Source organism: Miniopterus schreibersii, assembly GCF_964146895.1.
Source record: "Miniopterus schreibersii genome assembly, chromosome: 2".
Lineage (NCBI taxonomy): Eukaryota > Metazoa > Chordata > Mammalia > Chiroptera > Miniopteridae > Miniopterus > Miniopterus schreibersii.
The window spans coordinates 137,203,883-137,225,443 of NC_138102.1; the positions used below are offsets into that span (position 1 = coordinate 137,203,883).

A 21,561-nucleotide genomic window follows, 5' to 3' on the forward strand; every position below is an offset into this window, starting at 1 on the left:
TTTTTTAAATCCTCACCCAAAGATATTTTTTCCATTGCTTTTTAGAGAGAGCGGAAGGAGGGGATGTGAGAGACACATGGATTGGTTGCCTCCCACAGGCACCCCTACTGGGATTGAGCCTGAAACCGAGGTACATACCCTTGGCCAGAATCAAACCTCTGAGACCCTTCAGTCCTCAGGCTGATGCTCTAACCACTGAGCCAAACTGGCTAGGGCAAAGATCTAGGTCATTTAAATGTAGTTCCATGAACTCTTAAGGGGGTACTTCTTTCTCTCTATTTGGGTACTAATCCAGAACTCTGATGATTAGAAGTTGATCTTCTCTAACTGCTTTATACCTTTATTCCCAAGTTTGCAAAACAAAAACTGATATACCAGATTTCCTCATCCACAATTGGCAGTAACCATGGCAGCTTCCCAATCCTTTGAAAGATTCTACTCTACTGATAAATAAGCCACAATGAAGGTTATTGATATTTATTGCTACCTCTTCCACAGACTTCTCTACTCACTTGCCAGGCACAGTAAACTGGACTTTTCACAGCACTAAATCTACTTGTAAAAACTAAGTGAGCTCTGATTTCACAGGAGTATGAAGTGTAAATGTTCTTTGTCCTTCACCCCCATCTCTAACATATACAACCCAATCCAGTGCTCAGAATTGATTTTGGTAGTTTTCCCTAACTGCTTTAGTTTTAGTGAAGTGGAAAGACTTGACTAGAGGTTGGGTGTGGTCGTAGGGAAGGAAAACTAATCTCTTTCCTGGCCAAGACTCTGCTTAGATTCTCTAATTTTGAGTGTTTGGCCATCACTGTCTTAGGTGAGGGAAATGGATAAGTACAGAAGTGCTGCCACTTTGGCTCAAGCTTCCCAGGTTGTTTGGTTTAAAGTTGACTCATTCACTGTCCTCTGGTAGGAAGAGAAAGTAAATGGCAGAATTGTCCTAATAGATAGTCCAGTGTTTGACTTAGGTATAAAAGACCATTAGGACTTTTGCAAAATTCAAGCTCTAGTATCTAATGAGCAGCCTCATCCATTGTGACTGCTATATCCCATTACCCCGACAAACACATACACACACATACATCTTTATTAAGTCCTCTCAGTAGACTTGCCTTTGTCCTTTGAGGCAGACTATTGGCTCTCACTTAAGGTCTGGTTCTGTTCCTTGAGACTCCCTGATTTTATACTTCTTTCTTGTTTCCCATTTTACTTTTACATCACCAAGAAAAAGGGGTAAAGTTTTGGTGAACCAGGAATATTTTCCTCTATTCTAATGATATAGAGATAAGTTTTGAGGTTCTGTATAAATCTACTTGGGATTCAGAGAAGAAATGGCATGTCCCTAACCAGCTGTGCCAGTGTGTTGTTATCCCACCATGATTGGCTTAGATAGCAACTAAAATAGTGACTCTGGCAAATATCTTGCCCATCTTCTCTATAGTACCTTTGGAGCAGATAGTCTATAAAGAAAGGTATTTTCTTTAATACTACCCCCTTAAGGAATACCTTTCAATATTAGAATAACTCTGAGCCTAGTGTCTTTGAAGCTAAGGGGATTGGGATGGGGTTTTCTATTTGCCTTGGGTAGAATGGTGGTGAAAAGGAGGGAGCTCAAGCTACTATGAATTTTGCTCAGTTACCAAAATCTTTCTAATTGTCATTTGGTTTCCTTAGGTCATTAGTTGTTGGGAATGGGAGATGTTAAAGGAAAATTCCTGGTTCTTGGTTGCTTATTGATTAAGAAGCTGTAAGAGCTCAAGACTTAGGGCTTTCAAGCCAACCCTATCTATCTTGAGTATAGCCATTTATAGACACAAGCAGCGCTTAGAGCATCAGGATAACCCTGGTGTTTCTAGAGCAAAATATGAGAGGATGAATCCCTTTTCTCCATAGCATTGCCTAGGACAGTGGGGTTATTAATATGGAGGCAGCTAGACACAGTCCTCCCCCTGCTGCTTACCATCCTGGGCCCCAGGGTAATATTTGCTTGATCATGCCAAGGACTTCAGTCCTTAGAGATCCTGGAACTAATTCAGATACCAACACAGAACTTCCACAAAACAGGTTAGATAAATCCAGACTATCAGATTGAGTTTTCCAGGGTGCCCCTTTAGTCCACTATACTCTTCTTCCCACCCCTGGAACAGTGGTCATAAGAAACACCTCTCCTGACTTAGACACCTGTTATGTGGAAGTCCTGTTGTGGGATTTATCCATGTCATTGGCTACTCCTGCCTTCTAGCACTAGTAACTTCTAGGAGTCCTTTTGTTTTAAGAACTCCCAGAAAGCGATGGTACCCCTCTGCTTCCCACTATTTCCTGCATGTATGGGGTCCCTGCAATGGGGAGTTGGGAGGAAGAGACTACAGCCAATCTCAGCATCATGTATGTGGTTTCCCATCCACCTCTGGTCTAATGTATTAAATTAGTTGCCAGTGCACTGTCTTCCAGATTTGCCCCTGTGCTCTTTGTTACTATACTGGATATTGTTCTGTCTGCTCTCATCAACTCTTAGTGGGCCAGCCAACTAACAAGAAGTCAGTGTCCATCCTCTCCCCAACCCTCACCCCGTCTTTGTTATTGAAAGAATAGAAATGAACTCTCTCCTAGCCCTTCTACAGAAGTAGTAGGTGGGGGATACTCTGACCACTGTGGTCTCTACAGGGGGAACCGTGAGGGGCTAAGCCGCACCTCAAGCAGCCGCCAGAGCAGCACAGACAGCGAACTCAAATCCCTGGAGCCACGGCCTTGGAGCAGCACAGACTCTGATGGCTCTGTTCGGAGCATGCGGCCCCCTGTCACCAAAGCCAGCAGTTTCAGTGGAATCTCTATCCTCACTCGGGGTGACAGCATTGGGAACAGTAAAGCTGGCAGTGCAGGAAGGATCTCCAGGCCAGGTACTGCAACTTCTCACCTCTGTCATGCCCAACATTTCTTGCTTGTTTTCTATAAAACATCACTGATACTTTTTTTTTTCACCCCCCTCATCCAAGTACATTTTTTCCATTGCTTTTTAGAGAGTGTGGAAGGGAGAGAGAGAAACATCGATGTGAAAGAGACACCTTGATTGGTTGCCTCCTACATGCCCCTGGCCAAGGCCAGGGATCAAGCCTGCAACCAAGGTGTGTGCCCTTGGCCAGAATTGAACCTGGGATCCTTCAGTCCTTGGGCTGACACTCTAACCACTGAGCGAAACCTGCTAGTGCTGATACTTACTTTTAACAAAACACTTGTCCCAGTACTGTATCCTGGAAACCTAGCACAGCTAAATGAGAGGAAATTTGATTTCTTGAATTAATCCATTGTCCTTTTGAGTTCCCTCTCTGATTTTCTTCCAGACCTTCTTTCCTAATTGAAAAAAACTGATTGGGATTAGATTATTTTATCTGATTTCTGACTGAGGTGGTACATCTGTCAGCCCAAGTTCAGGTTACATTTGAAATGAGAATGATAGCTGCTTTCATTCTTTGGCCTCAGAGATTATAAAAAGGGTTTGTAGAGCAGAGGGAACCCTTAGAATTTAGCTATTTGTAATTCATTGGTAGCAGCCAATAGGCTAGAACCTCGAGAGATAATTCCATGGCTGTTTGTCTGGAGCTAAGTCACTGAGAAGGAGCATATGTTCCACGTCCCAGTCCTGTAGTGACCCTTTAGCTCTTCTAATCTGCTGTGTATCCTTCTCCATCTATTCCTGTTGCACTCTTAGCAGAGGGATATTGAACTCTTTATGCCCAGTGGACCTCTGTTTCACCATCCTCCTGCATATGAAGAATTGCTTGATTCTCATCCCAGAAGTTCTGTAGGTCTTATCCTCAGAAGACATCAGTAGTGGTGAAAATTTTTGCCTCTGACTATTGGGTCTCTGTTGCCCTTCCCTGATACGTTCTTTCTAATTCTATGCCTCTGCCTTTATACAGGCCTTTATCTTCTCTTATTTAGTTATGACACTAGCCCTCAAACTGGTTTTCCATCCTCAGCCCTTTTTAGAGCCAATTTACTAGTCTATAACATAGATCTAATAAAATCACTCCTCTTAAAAACATTCATGTTTCTACATTCCCTGCATAGTAAAATCCAAATTACTTAATATGGCATAACTTCCTGGCTCTAGTTTGCCTTCTCAGTCTCATTTTCATACCTGCCTTTCTCTGGCCCTCCAGCGATTTTTTTTTTTTTTAAATATATCTTTATTGATTTCAGAGAGAGGAAAAGAGAGGGAAAGAGAGACAGAAACATCAATGATGAGAGAGTCATTGATCAAGCCCACAACCCGGGCATGTGCCCTAACCGGGAATCGAACCCTGATCGTCTGGATCCTAGGTCGACGCTCAACCGCTGAGCCACGCCCGGCCGGGCATCCAGCGATTTTTTTAATATGACATTAGCTTTGTCCCCTCTCAGTCTTACAAACCTTCTATTATCCTTCAAACCCATCTCTCCTGCCACTTCATCTTTAAACCCTTCCCTCTAACTCTTCCAGGAGTTATTGCTTCCTCATCTTTGCTTTCATACAATTTTGTTTACATTAGTGATGCATCCCTATCCTTATGAGATTGTAATCATTGTGTTCATCTTTTGTCAGGAGATCCTGTGCTGCTTAAGGGCAAAGACTATATTCCCTTCATCTTAATGTCCTCAGTTCAGTATACAATGCCTGACACACAGTAGATATTCAGTAAAAGTGTTTTGTGTGAATGCACGCATGACTTGAGAAGCCTGGAAATGGGGAAAGTAGATGAAGGTTGTGCGTATTTGTGTACACAGGCATGTGCTCGGAGAGGCAAGGATGCCTTCTCAGCAACTTTTTGAGATGCTGAAAGTTGAGAAGAAATCAAAGAGAAAACAGGTCTCTTAAAGGACTAGGAATCTGTGCCTTCCCAGGAAACAATTATGTTTTCAGATATCTAATCATGATGGGCAGATTCTAGGCACTTCAGAGGAGGTGACTTAGCACATTTAGTTCAGTTTTAAAACCAAACATTGTCAGTCAAGGCGGTTACTGTCCCTAGGGAGCAGAAACCTGCTAAGATGAGGACTCCCATCATCAGGGCAGCTAAAATGCATCTGTGTCAATATGTGGATCTTCCCAAGACAGCTGAGGAAATGGACAAAAAGACAGGAGAAAGAGCAAAGGAAGACTAGAGTCCTGCAGCTGGGCCCTCCAGGGGTGGTATGTTCATGACTTGTGCTTACAGCTCTTGGTGGGTCTCCTCTTTGCCTTAGGTATGGCACTAGGTGCCCCAGAAGTGTGCAACAAGGTCACCTCATCCCAGTCTGTCCGGGGCCTTCTCCCTTGTACTGCCCAGCAGCAGCAGCAGCAGCAGCAACAACTTCCTGCTCTCCCACCCACACCTCAGCAACAGTCACCCTTGAATAATCACATGATCTCACAGGTGAGTCATCACTCAGTGCCAGAGTCCCCTTTGCTAAGATTTAAGCAAACTCTGGAAGTACAGTCATGTCTCTTGTGCTGTGGGTGGCAGGAAAGATCTGCTTTTGGAGACATGCCACCCCCCCACCCCCCATTTCTCATTTGTTAGTTTTGGGGAAAGAAGAGTAAAGGTGAAGATTTGGCCAAAGTGCTCTTCATAGAGTCAGTCTGGGAGGTTTTTGCTTTATGTATTTCTTCCTTTTCCTCCTGAAAAGTACCAGTGGGACTTTTTTTTACCCTATTCCACATTTTTGCTGTACCCCATCTCCCTGTACATCCTGTATAATTAGCAAGGTGATTTTGATATATATATATATATATATATATATATATATATATATATATATATATATATATGGAACTTAAAAAGACCACAGCTCCCACCAGTCTTGACTGAATGTACTCATGTGACTGTTGACCCATAAACATATATTTTTGTGTTGGGGGAAAAGGAAATAACACTCAAGGCTCCTGCAGTACCTATGCCATAAGGTACAAAAATCCCCCAATGTTTTCTGTTTTCTATGCCATAAAAGAGCTCCTCTTTCTCCTCCTGTTGTTGGATGGGTAGATGTTGGTACCAACTAGGGTGTGAATGAAGTTTTGCTTCCATGGGGGCCATCCAAGCCATCAGCATAAGAGTCAAATCCTATTCTAAATGGAACCTTAGTACTCTAGGTTTAAAAAATCTCCTTAATACCCTGAGGAGAGCTGCTCTGAGGTCTTCGTGAATAAAGCCCATGCTTTAACCTGAAGTATTCGCTGGTAGTCAGGAAGCCCATGTCTGTACTCTCTTGTGCTGTAGTTTAAATTCTTGTTTCACCTGACAGGCTTCTTTGTCTCTCTGTTTAGTAAGTACAGCTTAGCCTCAGATATATCTCTTCCATAGGTACAAGAAGCAAGTTCCAAGCACTCATACCCCAGGAACTGGAAACTAGAGTGGAAAGACCCCAGAATGGCCCAGTGTACTACCCCATTCAAGTACTGTGAAATGAAGCTAAAATAAAGAACAGTGAAGAACTAGGAAACGCTGCTTTGTGTTTTAACATCCCATGTGCAGATCATTCTAGTCCTTCATCTTAGTCCCTAAATCAGTTTCTCTATAATTCTGACTGACTTTCTTCTTCTACTGCTGTCTCATTAAATCTCATTTATACCAGCTTACCTCGCTCCATACTGAAGTATGGCCTATGTGTGTGCTTTTCCCTGTCTGTATCTTAACTCAGACCTCTAAGTGGGTAAAACTTTGTGCTTCTCTCTCTGGCTATCTTCTACTGTGTTTCTGTGTGTGTGTTTCACTTTTCTAAGAGCCCAGTATTTTTTTTTTAGTTTTCTAAAATGTATGGATTTTAATATAGTCTTCCTCCCTTTTCTCCCTCTTAGTCTTCCATCTGCCTCCTCCCACTATCCATATCTAGAAACACATAGCAATAATGGAACAGGAATAAAGAAGAAGTACAGTAAAGAGAATAACCATTTTGGACTGAAAAATTTTATTATTATTTTAGTTTATTTATTTTTAAATATATCTTTATTGATTTCAGAGAGAGGAAGGGAGAGGGAGAGAGAGAGATAGAAACATCAAGGATGAGAGTCATTGACTGGCAGCCTCCTGCAGGCCTCTGGCTGGGGATGGAGCCCACAAACCCTGGCATGTGCTCTGACCGGGAATTGAACCTTGATCTCCTGGATCCTAGGTCGATGCTCAACCGCTGAGCTCAACCAGGTGGGCTGAAAAATTTTAGACAATGTCCAGGTGATTTGCCTTGAATCCCAGATTTACTCAGATTCTATCTCTGCCTCTGCATCCTGAGCGTCAGTGGGTCAGCTGTTGGTATTGACTGACCTGCAGGGAGTATGGTGCTAAAGTTAGGCCCTGTAGATTGGGAATCAGGGAGCATTATTTGGTATAGAGATCTCTGCTCCCTCAGAAATTTATTCCTGAAGTTAACTGTGATCACAAACTCCAAACCAAAAATTCTTATCCTGGAATTTTGGTTTCCCTGAAGCATTTGTGGTAGCTGCTAATATTATACACAACACCCCCCCACCCCACCCCAATATATAGTCCCTTTTTTCTTTCTCTCCACTTTTTCTCCTTCTCTCTTTATCCTTTTCTTCCTCTTCTTACTGCCTTTTTCTTTCTTCTTTTCTCTTTTTCCCTGTCTCTCAGTGCTGATGGCTCTCCAAACTCAAGTTGCTAAGTCCCAGAATATTTACTGTTCTGTTTCTCAAACACAACAGGGATAAAGGAAGTGACCACACACACACACCACTGTGCTATCTCTGAAGGTTTTCCTTTGGAAGAGAAACTGAGAAAAGGTAGTTACCTTTAGCTTTGTAGCAAGAGGCATTTGTCTCAGGCTTGGAGACACTACTGGCTAAACTGTGCTTCTTCCCTTCTTGGCAGGCCTCTGCTATCAGAGCAGGCCTCCATATCATATATCAGTAGGACATGAGAAACCAAGAAGTGAGGTTGAGGTTTAAAAGGCCAGAGGCTACCTTTATTTTCAATTTACTTAAAGTGGAATGGACCTCTTAAAAAGGAGCCCTCTGAACCTCTCTCCTGGGGCCCAGTCATGTATCTAAGAACCAATTATCTAGTCCAGAATTCACCAGTAGGTGGCAATCACATCCCTCAGCGCCAGTCTTTGGCTTCCCTGTGGTTTTTAGGAAGTTCTCTAACTCTGGAGTTTGAGACTCTTAAAAGAAAACTGTAGCTGAGGGTAGTAGTGGTATAACTTAAAAATAGCACTGAGACGCCTACCTTTACCAGTACCCTTCTCAGTCAGGAAAGGCCTAAGAGAGGAGCATTTCTTCTCTCTTTACTTTTTTTTTTTTTTTTAATATGTTTTTATTGATTTCAGAGAGAGGAAGGGAGAGGGAGAGAGAGATAAAAACATCAGTGATGAGAGAGAATCATCGATCACCTGCCTCTTGCTCACCCCATACTGGGGATCTAGCCCACAACCTGGCCATGTGCCCTGACTGGGAATCTAACTATTAACCCCCTGGTTAATGGGTTGACTCTCAACCACTGAGCCACACTGGCCAGGCCTCTCTTCACTCTTTACTCAAAACTCATAAATGTGAGGAAATCTGGCAGCCCTCTTCACTTTCCACTTCACTTTCTCTATGGCCACCCTTTCTTTACCCAAAGAATATAAGGCCTAAAGCGCATTAGGCCCTCCCCTAAGAGAAAGAAGAGGATTAGGATAATAGAAAATAGGTTTAAAAGCTACCAGCACAGGTAGCTCATGCTGAGAAGCTTGGCCAGCAGTTATATTTGGAATTCCACTGGCTTACAGAAAATAGGTATGCTGGGAGAACTGAAAGTTTGTTTTCAAGGCTATGGCAGCATCTCTCCCAGGTGACACAGTAACTTTTTCTTAACCAAGATGATATACATTTTATTTAATCCAGATATCAGGAGTATTCTCCATTTTGGGGGACTTTTAATACCTGGGCTCTCCACTTTTAGAAGTTAGTCCCCTCTGTGAAAGGGTCTCTCTAGAGATATATGGCAGGAGAGATATTGATTCCTTGGTCCCCACACCTCTTGTTACTCTAAATTTGAAAGGAGAATTATACAAACAAAAAGGTATTTGTAAAATTCTGTTCAACTTCTTTCCTGCCCTCCCTACTGCTAGAGTGGAAAGGAAGAATATATGTCAGGCAGAACTAGATTCCCATCCAAGCTCTGCCATATTAGCTGTGTGATCCCTGGATATGTGAATTAATTTCTCTGAACCTTGGTATCTTTCTTTTTAATCTTCACTCAAGGATATTTTTTCCATTGCTTTTTATTTATTTATTTTTTTAAACATATCTTTATTGATTTCAGAGAGAGGAAAGGAGGGGGAGAGAAAGAGATAGAAACATCAATGATGAGAGAGTCATTAATCGGCTGCCTAGCCCACAACTCAGGCATGTGCCCTCACCAGGAACCGAACCCCTATCTCCTGGATCCTAGGTCGATGCTCAACCACTGAGCCATGCCCAGCCGGGCTCCATTGCTTTTTAGAGATAGTAGAAGGGAGAGAGAGAACGAGAGAGAAACATCAAAGTGAGAGACATACCTATTGGTTGCCTCCCACACATGCCCTGACTGGGACTGGGGATCGGGGCCGGGGATCGAGCCTGCAACTGAACTTGACCGGAATCGAACCCAAGACCCTTCAGTTCATGGGCTGACACTCTAACCATTGAGCAAACCTGCTAGAGCTGAACCTTACTATCTTAACTGCAAATATAAGCTATCGTAACTCCTTATAAGATTGTGAAGCTGTAATGAGATAAAGCATATAAATTAGACAATGAATGTAAATGTTATTTCCCTCTCCATTCCTAGCCTCTCCCCTTTCTCCCACCCCTCCTGTCACCACCAGGGGCCATAGCTGGAGAACTGATGAGGGATTGAAATGGCTAGAAAGGAAGAAGAGAGAGAGAAAATAACTCTCTATTAGTTGCCTTAGAATACACCAAATCCTCATGCTCGAGGCTAATGAAGGGACTAAAGGAACAGAAGTTAAAACTAGACTATTTATATTTTATTCCTAAATCCCTCCCTGTTTGCTTATGGGGGCATTTTTCATACTGCCCTCACAGCTGGGAGTTGCACAGAACAATCTTGGAGCAGGAGGAAGTAGCCAGAACCAAGCGTGAATTGACTGTTTTTTCCTTCTCTGCCCTTGGGAAGCAGATGATCCTTGTGAATGAGCACTTCTTCCAGGAGAGCTGTGCTATGAAATTAGGAGCGTGGCTGGGAGAGCTGAACTAGACCTTGAATGAGCCTTCCTACAGAAGCAGGAATTCCTTCTCAAGTGGGCATTCAAGGAGGGTTATGATCATGCTCCCCAGGAATCATATGTTCAGAAAAAATGTCTTGGGGAAAAACTATGTTTGGAATCAGGCAGCAAACCCTGGCTCTGAGAGTTCTAAAATTGCTCACAAAAGCTGCACAGTTCTGAGTGGCTAATGGGGTGGGATCTGCATTCGGTCTCTCCTGATAGGAGAGATTGCCTATTTGTCAGAGATGTGAAAGCCGTATCTATCCTGGGCTTGGTCTCCAGCCTGCTCAGCAGCCTTGCTACTCATGTGAAATTTCTTTTATGATTAATCTTGTTGTTCCTTCCCTATTCCTCCCCATCTCTGCCCTGCTGCCTTCCCCTGTGCCTCCCTTTTCTCTTCCCTTTTCCACATGCCTCTCTGCTGGTCCACAGCCAGTCCCAGCTCTGCAGCCCTCTCCGCAGCCTGTTCAGTTCTCTCCAGGCTCCTGTCCCCAAGTCCTTCTGCCAGTCTCTCCACCCCAGCAATACAACATGGTATAAACTTCATTACCTCCTTTTATCTTGTCCATGTGTGGCCTGTATCTCTGGGTATGTCTGAGTAAGTCTGTGACAACCTTGCAAAGCAGTTGTACTTTTTGGAGGACCATGTTAAAAGGTGTTTCTTCTTGAGGGGGCCAGCATAGGCTGAACTAGATTCCATTCCAATGACCTCATCACAGCAATTTAACCATCAAAAGGTGCCTAAATGTAAGCTAGAGAGGAACACTGAGTTCCCCTGAGTTTTAGGAGGGGAAACAAAATTGGATGTTGGTCTGCCCTGGGCTCCTCATCATTTCCTTTAAAAATAAAAACACAATTGCAGGCTTCTCTGGTACCACTGGTTTAAAACTTAAAATGTTCCCTTCTGTTACTATGTTATTTTACATAAAAAAATAACCTTTTCTAATGCATAACACTTGCCATTTAGTTTGTACCTTGACTGCAAATCCTTTGAAGACCTGATTTGCCTCATAGTTGATCATTTCTTTCATGGTTATAGGAGGACTGATTTCTTTTTATTTTTTGTTAATCACACCTGTCTGCTTTTTCACTAGAATCCCCTCTTTCCTCCCACCTCTTATCTCCACTCTGAAAAATCCTAGAATATGGTCCTCAAAATAATCAGCAATACAGTCCTCTTGTCATCTGTTTCTGTCCACTAAGGTAGCAAAATAGTTAACTTGAAGATCAGATACCTGAAAATTGAGTGAAACCACAGGAAAGCATTACCTTTTGTTTCTACTAGGTTTTGTTTTTGTGTGTGTGTTTCTTTTTGTTTTTGGGGGGTTTTTTGCAAAAGAACTGCTCTGTGTGTGTATGTGTTTGTGTGTGTGTCAATTACTGTCCAGGGAGCAGAAGGGATGAGGAAGCTTACAAACTAACCTATCACCGTACAAGTGAGAGATGGAACACCATCACTCTTGCTGCTTAGAGAAGAGGGTTGAGAGAGAAGGCAATTACAGACTAGCCAGTCAGTCTCGCCCTCCAGCTCTGCTACTCACCCTGGCCTCCTTTCAGAGGTGAGAATTGGAAGTGGTTTCTGAAGGGCAGGAGAACTCTAGGCAAGTGTCAGAGAACAGAGGTGGAAATGACCTGAGAGGGAGTTAGGAGATAAGCAGCAGGTGTGGGAGCCCACCAGTCTTTCCACTGCATAGGCAGAGCTGGGGAGCACATGAACCGAGCCACCCATAAACCACTCAAGGTGTTATCTGTGTCCTTTGTTATAAAAATGGAATTTGGGGCAACATAGGGGCACTTTATGTGGTTGGAGGCATGAGGAAGACAGGAAATGGGAAGACTTAAAGTCTTTTTTTTTTTAACCCACTAGGTTGTCCTGTTTTTTCTATATATAGAAGTTGTGTCATTGCTCCCATGTCCCCAGGACAAATTCTAATAAAAATCATAATCAGAGTGGCTATTGTTACCTCATATGTGGTAAGGAGACTAGCCTCCTAGCACACAGAGTCAAGAGTGTCTCAAATTTGGTGTAGGTAAGGAAGGCTGTAGATGGGGTTGCTATTTCTGTCTGTGTGTCTGTGTTGAAGCCAAAAATATGGGGCTTGATACCACCTCAATCTTGAGTCTCCACTACTTTTTCAACAGGCAGATGACCTCAGCAACCCCTTTGGACAGATGAGCCTTAGCCGCCAAGGTTCTACTGAAGCAGCTGACCCATCTGCAGCTCTGTTCCAGCCCCCACTTATCTCCCAGCACCCTCAGCAGACTAGCTTCATCATGGCTTCCACCGGACAGCCCCTCCCCACTTCCAACTATTCCACCTCTAGCCATGCACCACCTACTCAGCAAGTCCTGCCACCCCAGGGCTATATGCAGCCCCCTCAACAGGTGAGTGGCTTAGGTTCACAGCTTCAATTACTAATTTAGTTTGTCCAATATTATAATCCTCTCTTCCTGATTTAGACCAGAGGGAATATCTATCCCTCATCTTCATTTCCCCACCTTGCACTTGAGAGTTGTCTTTCTAGTTAGAAGATTGTCTTTCTAGATGACACAAGTCCTTCCTGTTCTGTTTCAAATTTGTATAGCAATGCTGCAGTTGCAGACACAAAATATCTCCATTCACAGATTTTTGGCCATCAACGCTGATGTATTTAATAGTTTGGGGATGTTGGGGCTGAATTTGAGTGACCTCACACATCTGTTTCTTTTCACCATAGATCCAGGTTTCTTACTATCCGCCTGGACAGTATCCTAACTCCAACCAGCAATATCGACCTCTCTCTCACCCGGTGGCCTACAGCCCCCAACGTGGTCAACAGTTGCCTCAGCCATCCCAGCAGCCTGGTAAGGGGAACTGCTAGTATAAGAAGACAGTGAATAGGGGAAGGGTGGAAACTGGGGAAGAGGGAAGAATCATCATCCCCATTTTAAAAACAAACAGGAATGATTAGAATCCTAAAGAGGTAACCCAGGATCTCCAGAAAAAGGAAAGGTAAAATAGACAGTTGGAGAGAAATTGCTGATAGAGTGTGACCTCCTAAACATTGTTGAGACCATGCTAATGTTTTCTCTTCTTTGCCCATCCCTAGGTTTACAGCCCATGATGCCTAACCAGCAGCAGGCGGCTTACCAAGGCATGATTGGGGTCCAGCAGCCACAGAACCAGGGCCTGCTCAGCAACCAGAGGAGTGGCATGGGGGGCCAGATGCAAGGCCTGGTGGTTCAGTACACTCCACTGCCTTCTTACCAAGTGGGTGCATTCTGCATTGGGAGAGATGAGGGAAAGGAGGACAGCCTCCATGTCATCCAGTCTGACATCTCTAACACTAAAATATTGTTCACTTTGCCCCATAAAATTTTAGGTTTTTTTCCTCTGAGAGAAAGCTCAGAGAATCTGAAAAGAGTCTTTATTTAAATTGTTTGGTCTTTATACAGCCATGCAAATGAGTATATGCCCAGAAAAGCAGTCTCTAAAGGAAAGCAGGCTCCTTTCTCTACATCAGATGCTCAAGGGTTGTATTTGGAGAAGAGGGAAATGGAGGTAGCTCTGTAAGCATTTCCTTTAGGCAGATGAAAATAGGAGGAGTCTCTGAGAGCTAGAAAAGGAAGATAGTGCGCCTTAGTCTAGTGATGACTGGGCTATTCTCTGGATGAACTCATTGGGAGTATGAGTGGTCATTCTCTTCTTGTCTCTACTCAGGTCCCAGTGGGTAATGACTCACAAAATGTGGTCCAGCCGCCTTTCCAGCAACCCATGCTGGTCCCTGCAAGCCAGTCTGTGCAAGGGGGTCTCCCAGCAGGGGGCGTGCCAGTGTACTACAGCATGATCCCTCCGACTCAACAGAACGGTACGAGGTGAGGACTCCCAGAAAGTCTGGGCACATCTCTCATAGACCTTCAGCAACTGTTGCACCATGATTTTGTTTTCACTGGCCTAAGAAAAGAAAGGCAGGGGTAAAGATCCCAGTGGTGCCCTAAAGCAGGTAGAATATGAGGGAGTTCATTCTCTTTTTCTTCTCCTTGATTTGACATTTCCATAAGAGCTCATCAGCAGAAAAAAATTTCTGCTTCAGAGACAGAGGCTTTATAATTTCCCATTTTGTTTTCCTTATCAGTGAGATTCAGAACTATAGGCTAGAGATTTCTTGTCATTAAAAGAAGCAATTTGGAGTGTATATATGTAAAACTTTCTGTGTATCTTTGTTTATATCCATGGATGAATCTCAGGTGGTCTTTTATATGTATCTTAGGATAGACCATAGCTGATAGAATTTTAGAGGTAAAGGCACCTTAGAAATACCTAGACCACTTCCCTTGTTTTATTTTTCTCCCTTTTTTTAATAAATGAAGAAGTTCTAGCTAGGGATGTTAAGAAACTTACCCAAAGTCACATAACTGGTTAAAAGCAGAGCTGGAACTAGAACTCAAGTCTGGACCTACTTGCATGTATTTTTGTCTGTCTCAGTGTGTATATGTTTACTTCTGTCTTTTTATATATATGTCTCCTGTTGTCTTGAGTTTTGGGGGGGTTCCCTATTTGTCTTTAGGTGACTGTGCTTGCCACTAGGTAAATATCCTAAATCATACATCTCTGTAGTTCTTTCTTACCCATCTCTCTCTTGCACTGTATATCTGTCTCTAACACTCTCTTAGTCTGTGTGTCTCTTATGTTTCTCAGTGTGTGTATATTTGTGTTGTGTGCATGTATGCATGTGTATGTCTGGTGTTTCCACTCTGTTGGGAAGAGCATGTGTGACTGACGTTCCATCTGTAGCACTGATTAGCAGCTTCCTAATTGAAAGATGATCAAGTACAAATATATATAATTAACTTTGAACTGATTAGTGATTTTAGAAATTGCATGGCAAATTGGTTTGGGAATGGCTTGGAGCTGCCTGTGCTTCTCTCAGGGGAGACCCGGGAAGCAGCAGCTGTTTTGGCATGAGCTGTGTTCCTCTCTCTACCTCTTCACCACTCCTCTCTTTTCCATTTCCCCAGCGCTTCTGTGGGGTTTTTACAACCTCCTGTCTCTGAGCAGTACCAGATGCCTCAGTCTCCCTCTCCCTGCAGCCCACCACAGATGCCACAGCAGTACTCAGGTAAGATGATAAAAATTGGCCAGGGGAAAGGGGTATCTGGAGCACTGGCAAGAGCAAATGCTGCTGAAGAGCTTTGGCTCTAGTTCTGGGAAGGGCAGAGAGAGTTCAGGGAACTGTGACCCCATCAGGAAGCCAAAGTCTTAGCTGGTGTTTTCCAGCGGTGCTGAAGTTGACCTCTCAAGGAAGGCGAGGTTCATTACCCCATCCCTGTCCCTGGGAAGCCACATGTCTGATTGTGTTCATTGTTTTCTTTCCTTCTTGTTCTTTTATTTTCTTCTTTTTATGAATTCACCATTTTATTCACCACATTCCTTTGAGACATGAGGTACTTACCTCTGTCTCCTGCACTCATTCTTCCTATAAACAGCTTTTTTTTCCCCTCTCAGGAATGTTAGAGAGGCTGATAAAATGCTTTTTAAGTGGTATCTTAGATTTTGTTTAGCAGTATTTTGTATGTGCTCACATTTTATTTTTTTATTTTAAGTTTCTACTATCTATGGTCTATAATCAATTTCCACTGATCTATGGAAACACTTTTTTTAAAATATATTTTTATTGATTTTGGAGAGAGAGGAAGGGAGAGAGAGAAAGAGAGAGAGAGAGAGAGAGAGAGACATCAATCAGCTGCTTGCAACCCAGGTACGTGCCCTTCATCAGGAATCGAACCCACAATCCTTCAGTCTGAGGGCCACTGTTCTAACTGCTCAGCCACATCTGCCAGGGGCACGCTTTATCATTTTAATTCTTACTCCAATTTCATGAAGGGGAAATTTGAGTGTGAAAAAGGATAAATGACTTGCCTAAAGTCAAAATCCTAGAACTTGAACGTTGGTCCTTTGAATTTCCATATCCTGTGCTGCATTCTCAATAACATATTTTCAACAAGCTTCTGTACTCTTCCTTTCCCTCCAGTGGGAAGTAAATGGATATTGTGTTAAACAGCTAAAGGCCCTATTTGGAGGGACCAGCTCTCCCAGGTGAATAGGCTTATGTCATGAAGCCTCTTATTGTCTGCCTTTGCCAAGAACTCCCCCAACACACCAAGTGCAGCTGCCCTTGTTTGTTTCCCTTTCACCCCACCCTGACATAGCATTATACTGAAATTAAAGAAACTTCAGGGGTTCTGGAAGGCAGGTCTTAATGTAGCTCTATTGTGGGAATGTCAGAGTGCCCTCTTCCGGTGAGAGGGAGGTATTTTTGCCAGTTTCCCCATTTAGAAATGTACTATTTTTCACATACGATATTTTGTACTCTATGTTAGATTCTGTGGAGTGGATTCCAGAATTAATCTTGCTCATAAGACAGGATCAATTGTTACCTTCAAGGAGCAATGACTTCTGCTTTCATCCAGACCAAACATGGATCTCTCACAGGCTGAGAGATTTTAAATTCAACAGCTCTTACCCTGTATTACATTATTGGTCTCTCTAGCTGTTTCACCTGGTGTCCACCAGGAGCACTTGACCTTGAAATTCCTAGCAGGGTATGGAAATTGTAGAAACTGGCTCCAAGCATTTGGCTCTAGCATTTGGTGGTGCTTGATAACTGCAGCACATTTTCTCTCCTATTTGTTAAAATAAGTATGTGCGTGTGCAAATGGATATACTATCCTTAGTGGTGTATCAGTGTATCTTTTGGGTTATATATCTGTTCATCTTCAAATATAAGGTCTTTGAATATGAAACAAACTAAATGAAAGAATTTTCATTACCTACTCTGGACCTGGTGCTGGGTTAAGTAAACTGAAACAGCTGTTATGAAAGTTGGCAGCACTTAGAGATCTGGGCCTTGATTGGAAAGAGATAATCTAGGCCCTAATCAATAGACATGGAGGAAACCCACTTTATCATCTAGTTCCCTTGCTTCTTTGGAATTTTCTGTTATATTTCCTTTCTTCCTAGCTACCCTGATTGATCCTAGGCTTCTGGCTTTTCCTAGATAATATGACCCTCTCTTCCACCCACATCATTTAAGAGACCATATTCATAATACCACTGATTTTAAAAGTTGTCAATCCCTGCTCATAAAAATCTAAGAGGAAGTGGAAGAAAAGAAAAAGTACCTCTTCTGTCTTCTTTCCTAGTTTACCCTTTACTGGGAAGATAGAAGGCCAGCATAGTCCACAAGAGCTGCTATGTCACCTTCAAAGGACAGTTACCCGCCCTTCTCCCATGTAGCAACATGGTCACTTTTCCAAAAATAAAGGCAGGGATTAGGATTGACTGTTCCTGGAACAACTGTTCTGGTTTATTAATACATTTTTGTAGTTGCCCAATTTACCCCCAAGGCCTAGACCTTAATTCCTCCACTGTGATATTAAATATAAATGTAACCCCAGGAAACACTTTTCTTTCCACTGAAATGATGGCTTCTAAGTCTCTGGAGGTTTCTACAGAGATGCTAGTCTGGGGAAGATTCACACAGACTTGAAATGGCAGTGAAACCTGTACCCAGACTCCCAACTCACAGTGACACAGCAGTGTGGCCAGAGTGAGGTACATACAGACATAGCCTCTCACATACTTACTGGCTCGTTTTGTAACTGAGGGGTTACCAAGGCAGAGACTGTTTTCACTCTCACTCCCTGAAGAAATCCCTCTCCCCCACCAAAAAAGGAAAGGAGACAAGATACTGTTGTATTCTGTTCTGTGATTTGGGAAAGATGCCTGTGGATTTTATTTCTCTGGATATCCCTTTCCATAGATTTGATTCCTGGTGGTAAGGAAGAAGCCTTATCGGTCTACTACCTCAGTGATTAAAAAAACACACAACTAAACAAAAACCAATTCTGCCAGACATAAATGTCATCTGTTTGTATTTATGTGGTTTGCTCTGCCCAATCGACCTTTCTGCCCAGGTTTAATGATGCCACTTAAAAAGCCATTCACATGTCCCCTCTTCTCTCCGAGCTTTCAAGCTGAAATTGATTTCCTTATTCAACCCCTTTCTCCCCCTTCCCACTCTAACACAGGCTCCTTCCTCCAATCTAATTATTTGGAAGTACTGTCACTGGGCTGTGGGGTGGGTTTTTTTGAGGGGGTTATTGCCATCTCCATTAAGAAGTAGCAACAGTTCAGCTCCTAACGGATGCCACCTGCTTTTGGCTTGAGGAAGAGAAGCATAAAAATCAGCTCATCAGCCAAGTAGTGCTCTGTGTCCTCAGCTGAGTGAAGGAACAATGCTCCAGGCCAGCAGGGAAGGACTCTTTGTGGGGAGGAACTCAGGACTGAAGCCGTGACTGATAACCCTGGCTTTGTTTTTGTTGGGAATCAGAGAAAATAATACAAGGAATTTGTTCATTTTTCTCCTCCCCTTGAGCCCCCTAATAGCTCCTTATGGCTATATGTTGCTATTAGAAAGAGCTTCCACCACCTTGTTTATGCTCACATCCTTCACACTCACACATCCTCCACCCTTTCCTGGCCCGGAGCATTAGGCTCAGATTATGAACTGCCTTCCAGAAAAGCTGTAGATTTGATTATTTTTGCCTTGGCCCCCGTAGGTAGCAATGAAATGTTTGAATAAGGTCAATTGCAATTTTGTTGGCAGAGGATGTTGGAGCAGGTGGGGCTCTTAGGATGGGGAAATAAAATGCCCAAAGCAACTATAGTAAGGGAGGAGTTGAATGAATGACACTCCACAACTGTGCAATTTTCCTGTGGTTCTTCCACAAGCTATGCTGATGAGTACCCTGTCCCCCTTGGCAAGAGAAGGGAGGTGTCAGCCTGTCTCTCTGAATATTTGTGCTCTTTGATTAGATTAACCCTGGGTGGGGGCACATATTGACTGGGGAATACGACAGATGCTGTGTCTCCTAAGCTGCTCTCAGGCCTCCTGCTGTTTCTTTCCCTTTCCTTTGACCAATGCTACCTGAGAAAAGCAATCACACTCACTTCCCAGCAGGACTGGTGCCCAGGGCAGAGGCTGCAACATTTCCCGTCACAGGAAGCAATGTGATGGCTGTGGCAGTGGCAGGCCCAGAGCACTGAGCCATGAAAACTGCAGCATTGCAGCAGGTTTTTCAGCTAGCAAGCCCCAGTCCCATTTCTCTACCATCACATACACATGAACTCAGCCTGTCTTCTACAGAAATACATCCTGGGAGGTCAAGAGCAAACCCTCACACTGAACAGTTCCCTGTGGGGAAGCAGAGCTCCTACCCATCCCTCCCAGCAGGGACTATCTGTCAAATTGCTCCCTAACCTCTTACCTTGCTTTTCACCATGAGGAAGATTCAGGACTTAATGTTCCTCCTCGTTGAGCCCTTTCCTTCCCTCATCCTATAAGAAGGTTAAGCTATCCATGGTTTCCTGTGATAAGACCTCAGGATCACATCCAGTTGGTCAAATGAACCCGTCAGTGAAACCTTGAGAGAGGATCCTGACCCTCCCACTCCATTCCTGCTGTCACTGCTCTGACTCAAAACCCCCTCGTTTGGTTTTCATAGCTTCCTAACTAATCTTCCTGCCACTAGTTTCTCCTTTCCTTCAGCCATCTTACATTCAGCCTCTTGAGTTAGCTCTCTGAAACACACAAGTCCTGTGCCCAACACTTACATTATAAAGACCCTCACCAGAACACGCTTCAAACTTTGACACAAACTATTTGCTTACTGTCTGACTCTCTGATAGAGTTTCCATTCCATGAAGGCAGGGACCAGTTTTGTTTGCTGTATACCCAGTGCCCAGCATAGGAACTGGTACATAGTAAATGTTCAATAAATGTTCAATAAATGTTCAATAAATGTATCTCATCTCCTACTACTTCTCTTACATAGCCCCTGTGCCTTAGCACCTTGAATTGTTTGTCATTTCCTTGCTATGACATACATCTCTGCCATTTGCTCTGCTTGAAATGTTTCCAACTTACCCCACCCTTGCCCAAGAAGTACCTTTTGGGTCTGGCTTAGTGAAGCTGTGTGCATTCATCTTCTCCAGAACAACCAGAGATCACTGGCTTATCTGCAGCTATTACCAGGAAAGCCTACATGTGCCTACAGCCCTGGCCCAAGTGCCAGACTGGGACCTGTACCATGCCTAGACATTTGAGCAACCTAACTTGGGCACTTGGTAATACCCAACCTTGACAGAACGGAGCAGTTTTCTGCCAAGCATACCAAAATACCCCTCACCAGGTAAAGACCAGGAAAGCATTGGCATCTTGGACTTATGTCCCTTCTGCTCAAACTTCCACTGGTTTGGAGAGAAGGAGTCAGAAAAGGAGCCAGAAGGAGCCAGATCAGCAGCTACCTCAGATTCCTGGCAGGACGCAGTTTAAGTGACCGTGAAGAGAGTTGGTGGATTTGTTTACTGGTTTTCCACTCAGGGTTAGCTGACAGGCCAAAATATAATTTGAATTCACAACCAGTTGCTTTCTTCCTGCCACTCAGGAGTGTCACCTTCTGGACCAGGTGTGGTGGTCATGCAGCTGAATGTCCCTAATGGGCCCCAGCCTCCCCAGAACCCATCCATGGTCCAGTGGAGTCACTGTAAATACTACAGCATGGACCAGCGGGGACAGAAACCTGGAGACCTGTACAATCCTGACGGTAGCCCCCAGGTGAGTCCTGCAACCCTGCTTTATCTTGGCAAGGAGGTGACCACATTCTTCTCAGGAGTAATCTTTGTCATTGACTGAGCAGCCTCTTTTGCATGTCTCTTCCTGGGCACTTTTTGAGGAGAAACACAAGAAATAGAGGAGAGCATCTTATTTCAAAGTACCCAGGCTCTAAGGTAGCACAAGGGACACATACTTGAACATGCTAAGAGAATACTTAATATTTCAGAAAGTGGTTATTAAAATAATACATAATAATTAGGGCTAAGGGGCAGTTTGAAAGAGCGGTCTGGCTTTGGCAGTGTTCAACAAGAGGTTTCCTGAGGGAATTGAATTTTAAGCCAAGCCATAGGAATACTATCCAGAGAGTAATGTTTAGTGTTTATATGATGTGTACTCTTGTCTCCTGCAGGCCAACACACAAATGAGTAGCAGCCCTGTCACATCTCCTACCCAGTCTCCAGCACCCTCTCCTGTCACCAGCCTCAGCAGTGTCTGCACAGGACTCAGTCCCCTTCCAGTCCTCACACAGTTCCCCCGGCCTGGGGGTCCAGCACAGGGTAAGGGGTCAGATTAGGTCTGACTGCTGTCAAATTCATCCCATTCCCAAGTGGGGAGATTGAGAGGGTAGCAACAGGCAAGGAGTTAATGTGGCTGGTTGTCCAACTCTGGGAGCCAACTC

The 21,561-nt window shown here is 43.7% G+C and overlaps 1 protein-coding gene across 27 annotated transcripts in view; it reads left to right on the forward strand.

Annotated features, from left to right (window-relative positions):
* Window positions 1-21,561, forward strand: part of R3HDM2 (R3H domain containing 2) — a 142,974-nt gene that overhangs the window by 116,807 nt on the left and 4,606 nt on the right. For 20 of the 27 annotated variants that reach the window (XM_081130294.1, XM_081130272.1, XM_081130275.1 and 17 more), the window contains 10 exons: window positions 2,668-2,900; window positions 5,227-5,396; window positions 10,657-10,758; window positions 12,367-12,609; window positions 12,942-13,068; window positions 13,314-13,474; window positions 13,925-14,079; window positions 15,223-15,323; window positions 20,713-20,882; window positions 21,292-21,439. In XM_081130294.1, the coding sequence (XP_080986420.1) occupies window positions 2,668-2,900; window positions 5,227-5,396; window positions 10,657-10,758; window positions 12,367-12,609; window positions 12,942-13,068; window positions 13,314-13,474; window positions 13,925-14,079; window positions 15,223-15,323; window positions 20,713-20,882; window positions 21,292-21,439 (1,610 nt within the window). The remainder of the gene's footprint in view (window positions 1-2,667; window positions 2,901-5,226; window positions 5,397-10,656; window positions 10,759-12,366; window positions 12,610-12,941; window positions 13,069-13,313; window positions 13,475-13,924; window positions 14,080-15,222; window positions 15,324-20,712; window positions 20,883-21,291; window positions 21,440-21,561) is intronic. The other 7 variants (XM_081130278.1, XM_081130284.1, XM_081130286.1 and 4 more) reach the window with 1 other exon arrangement.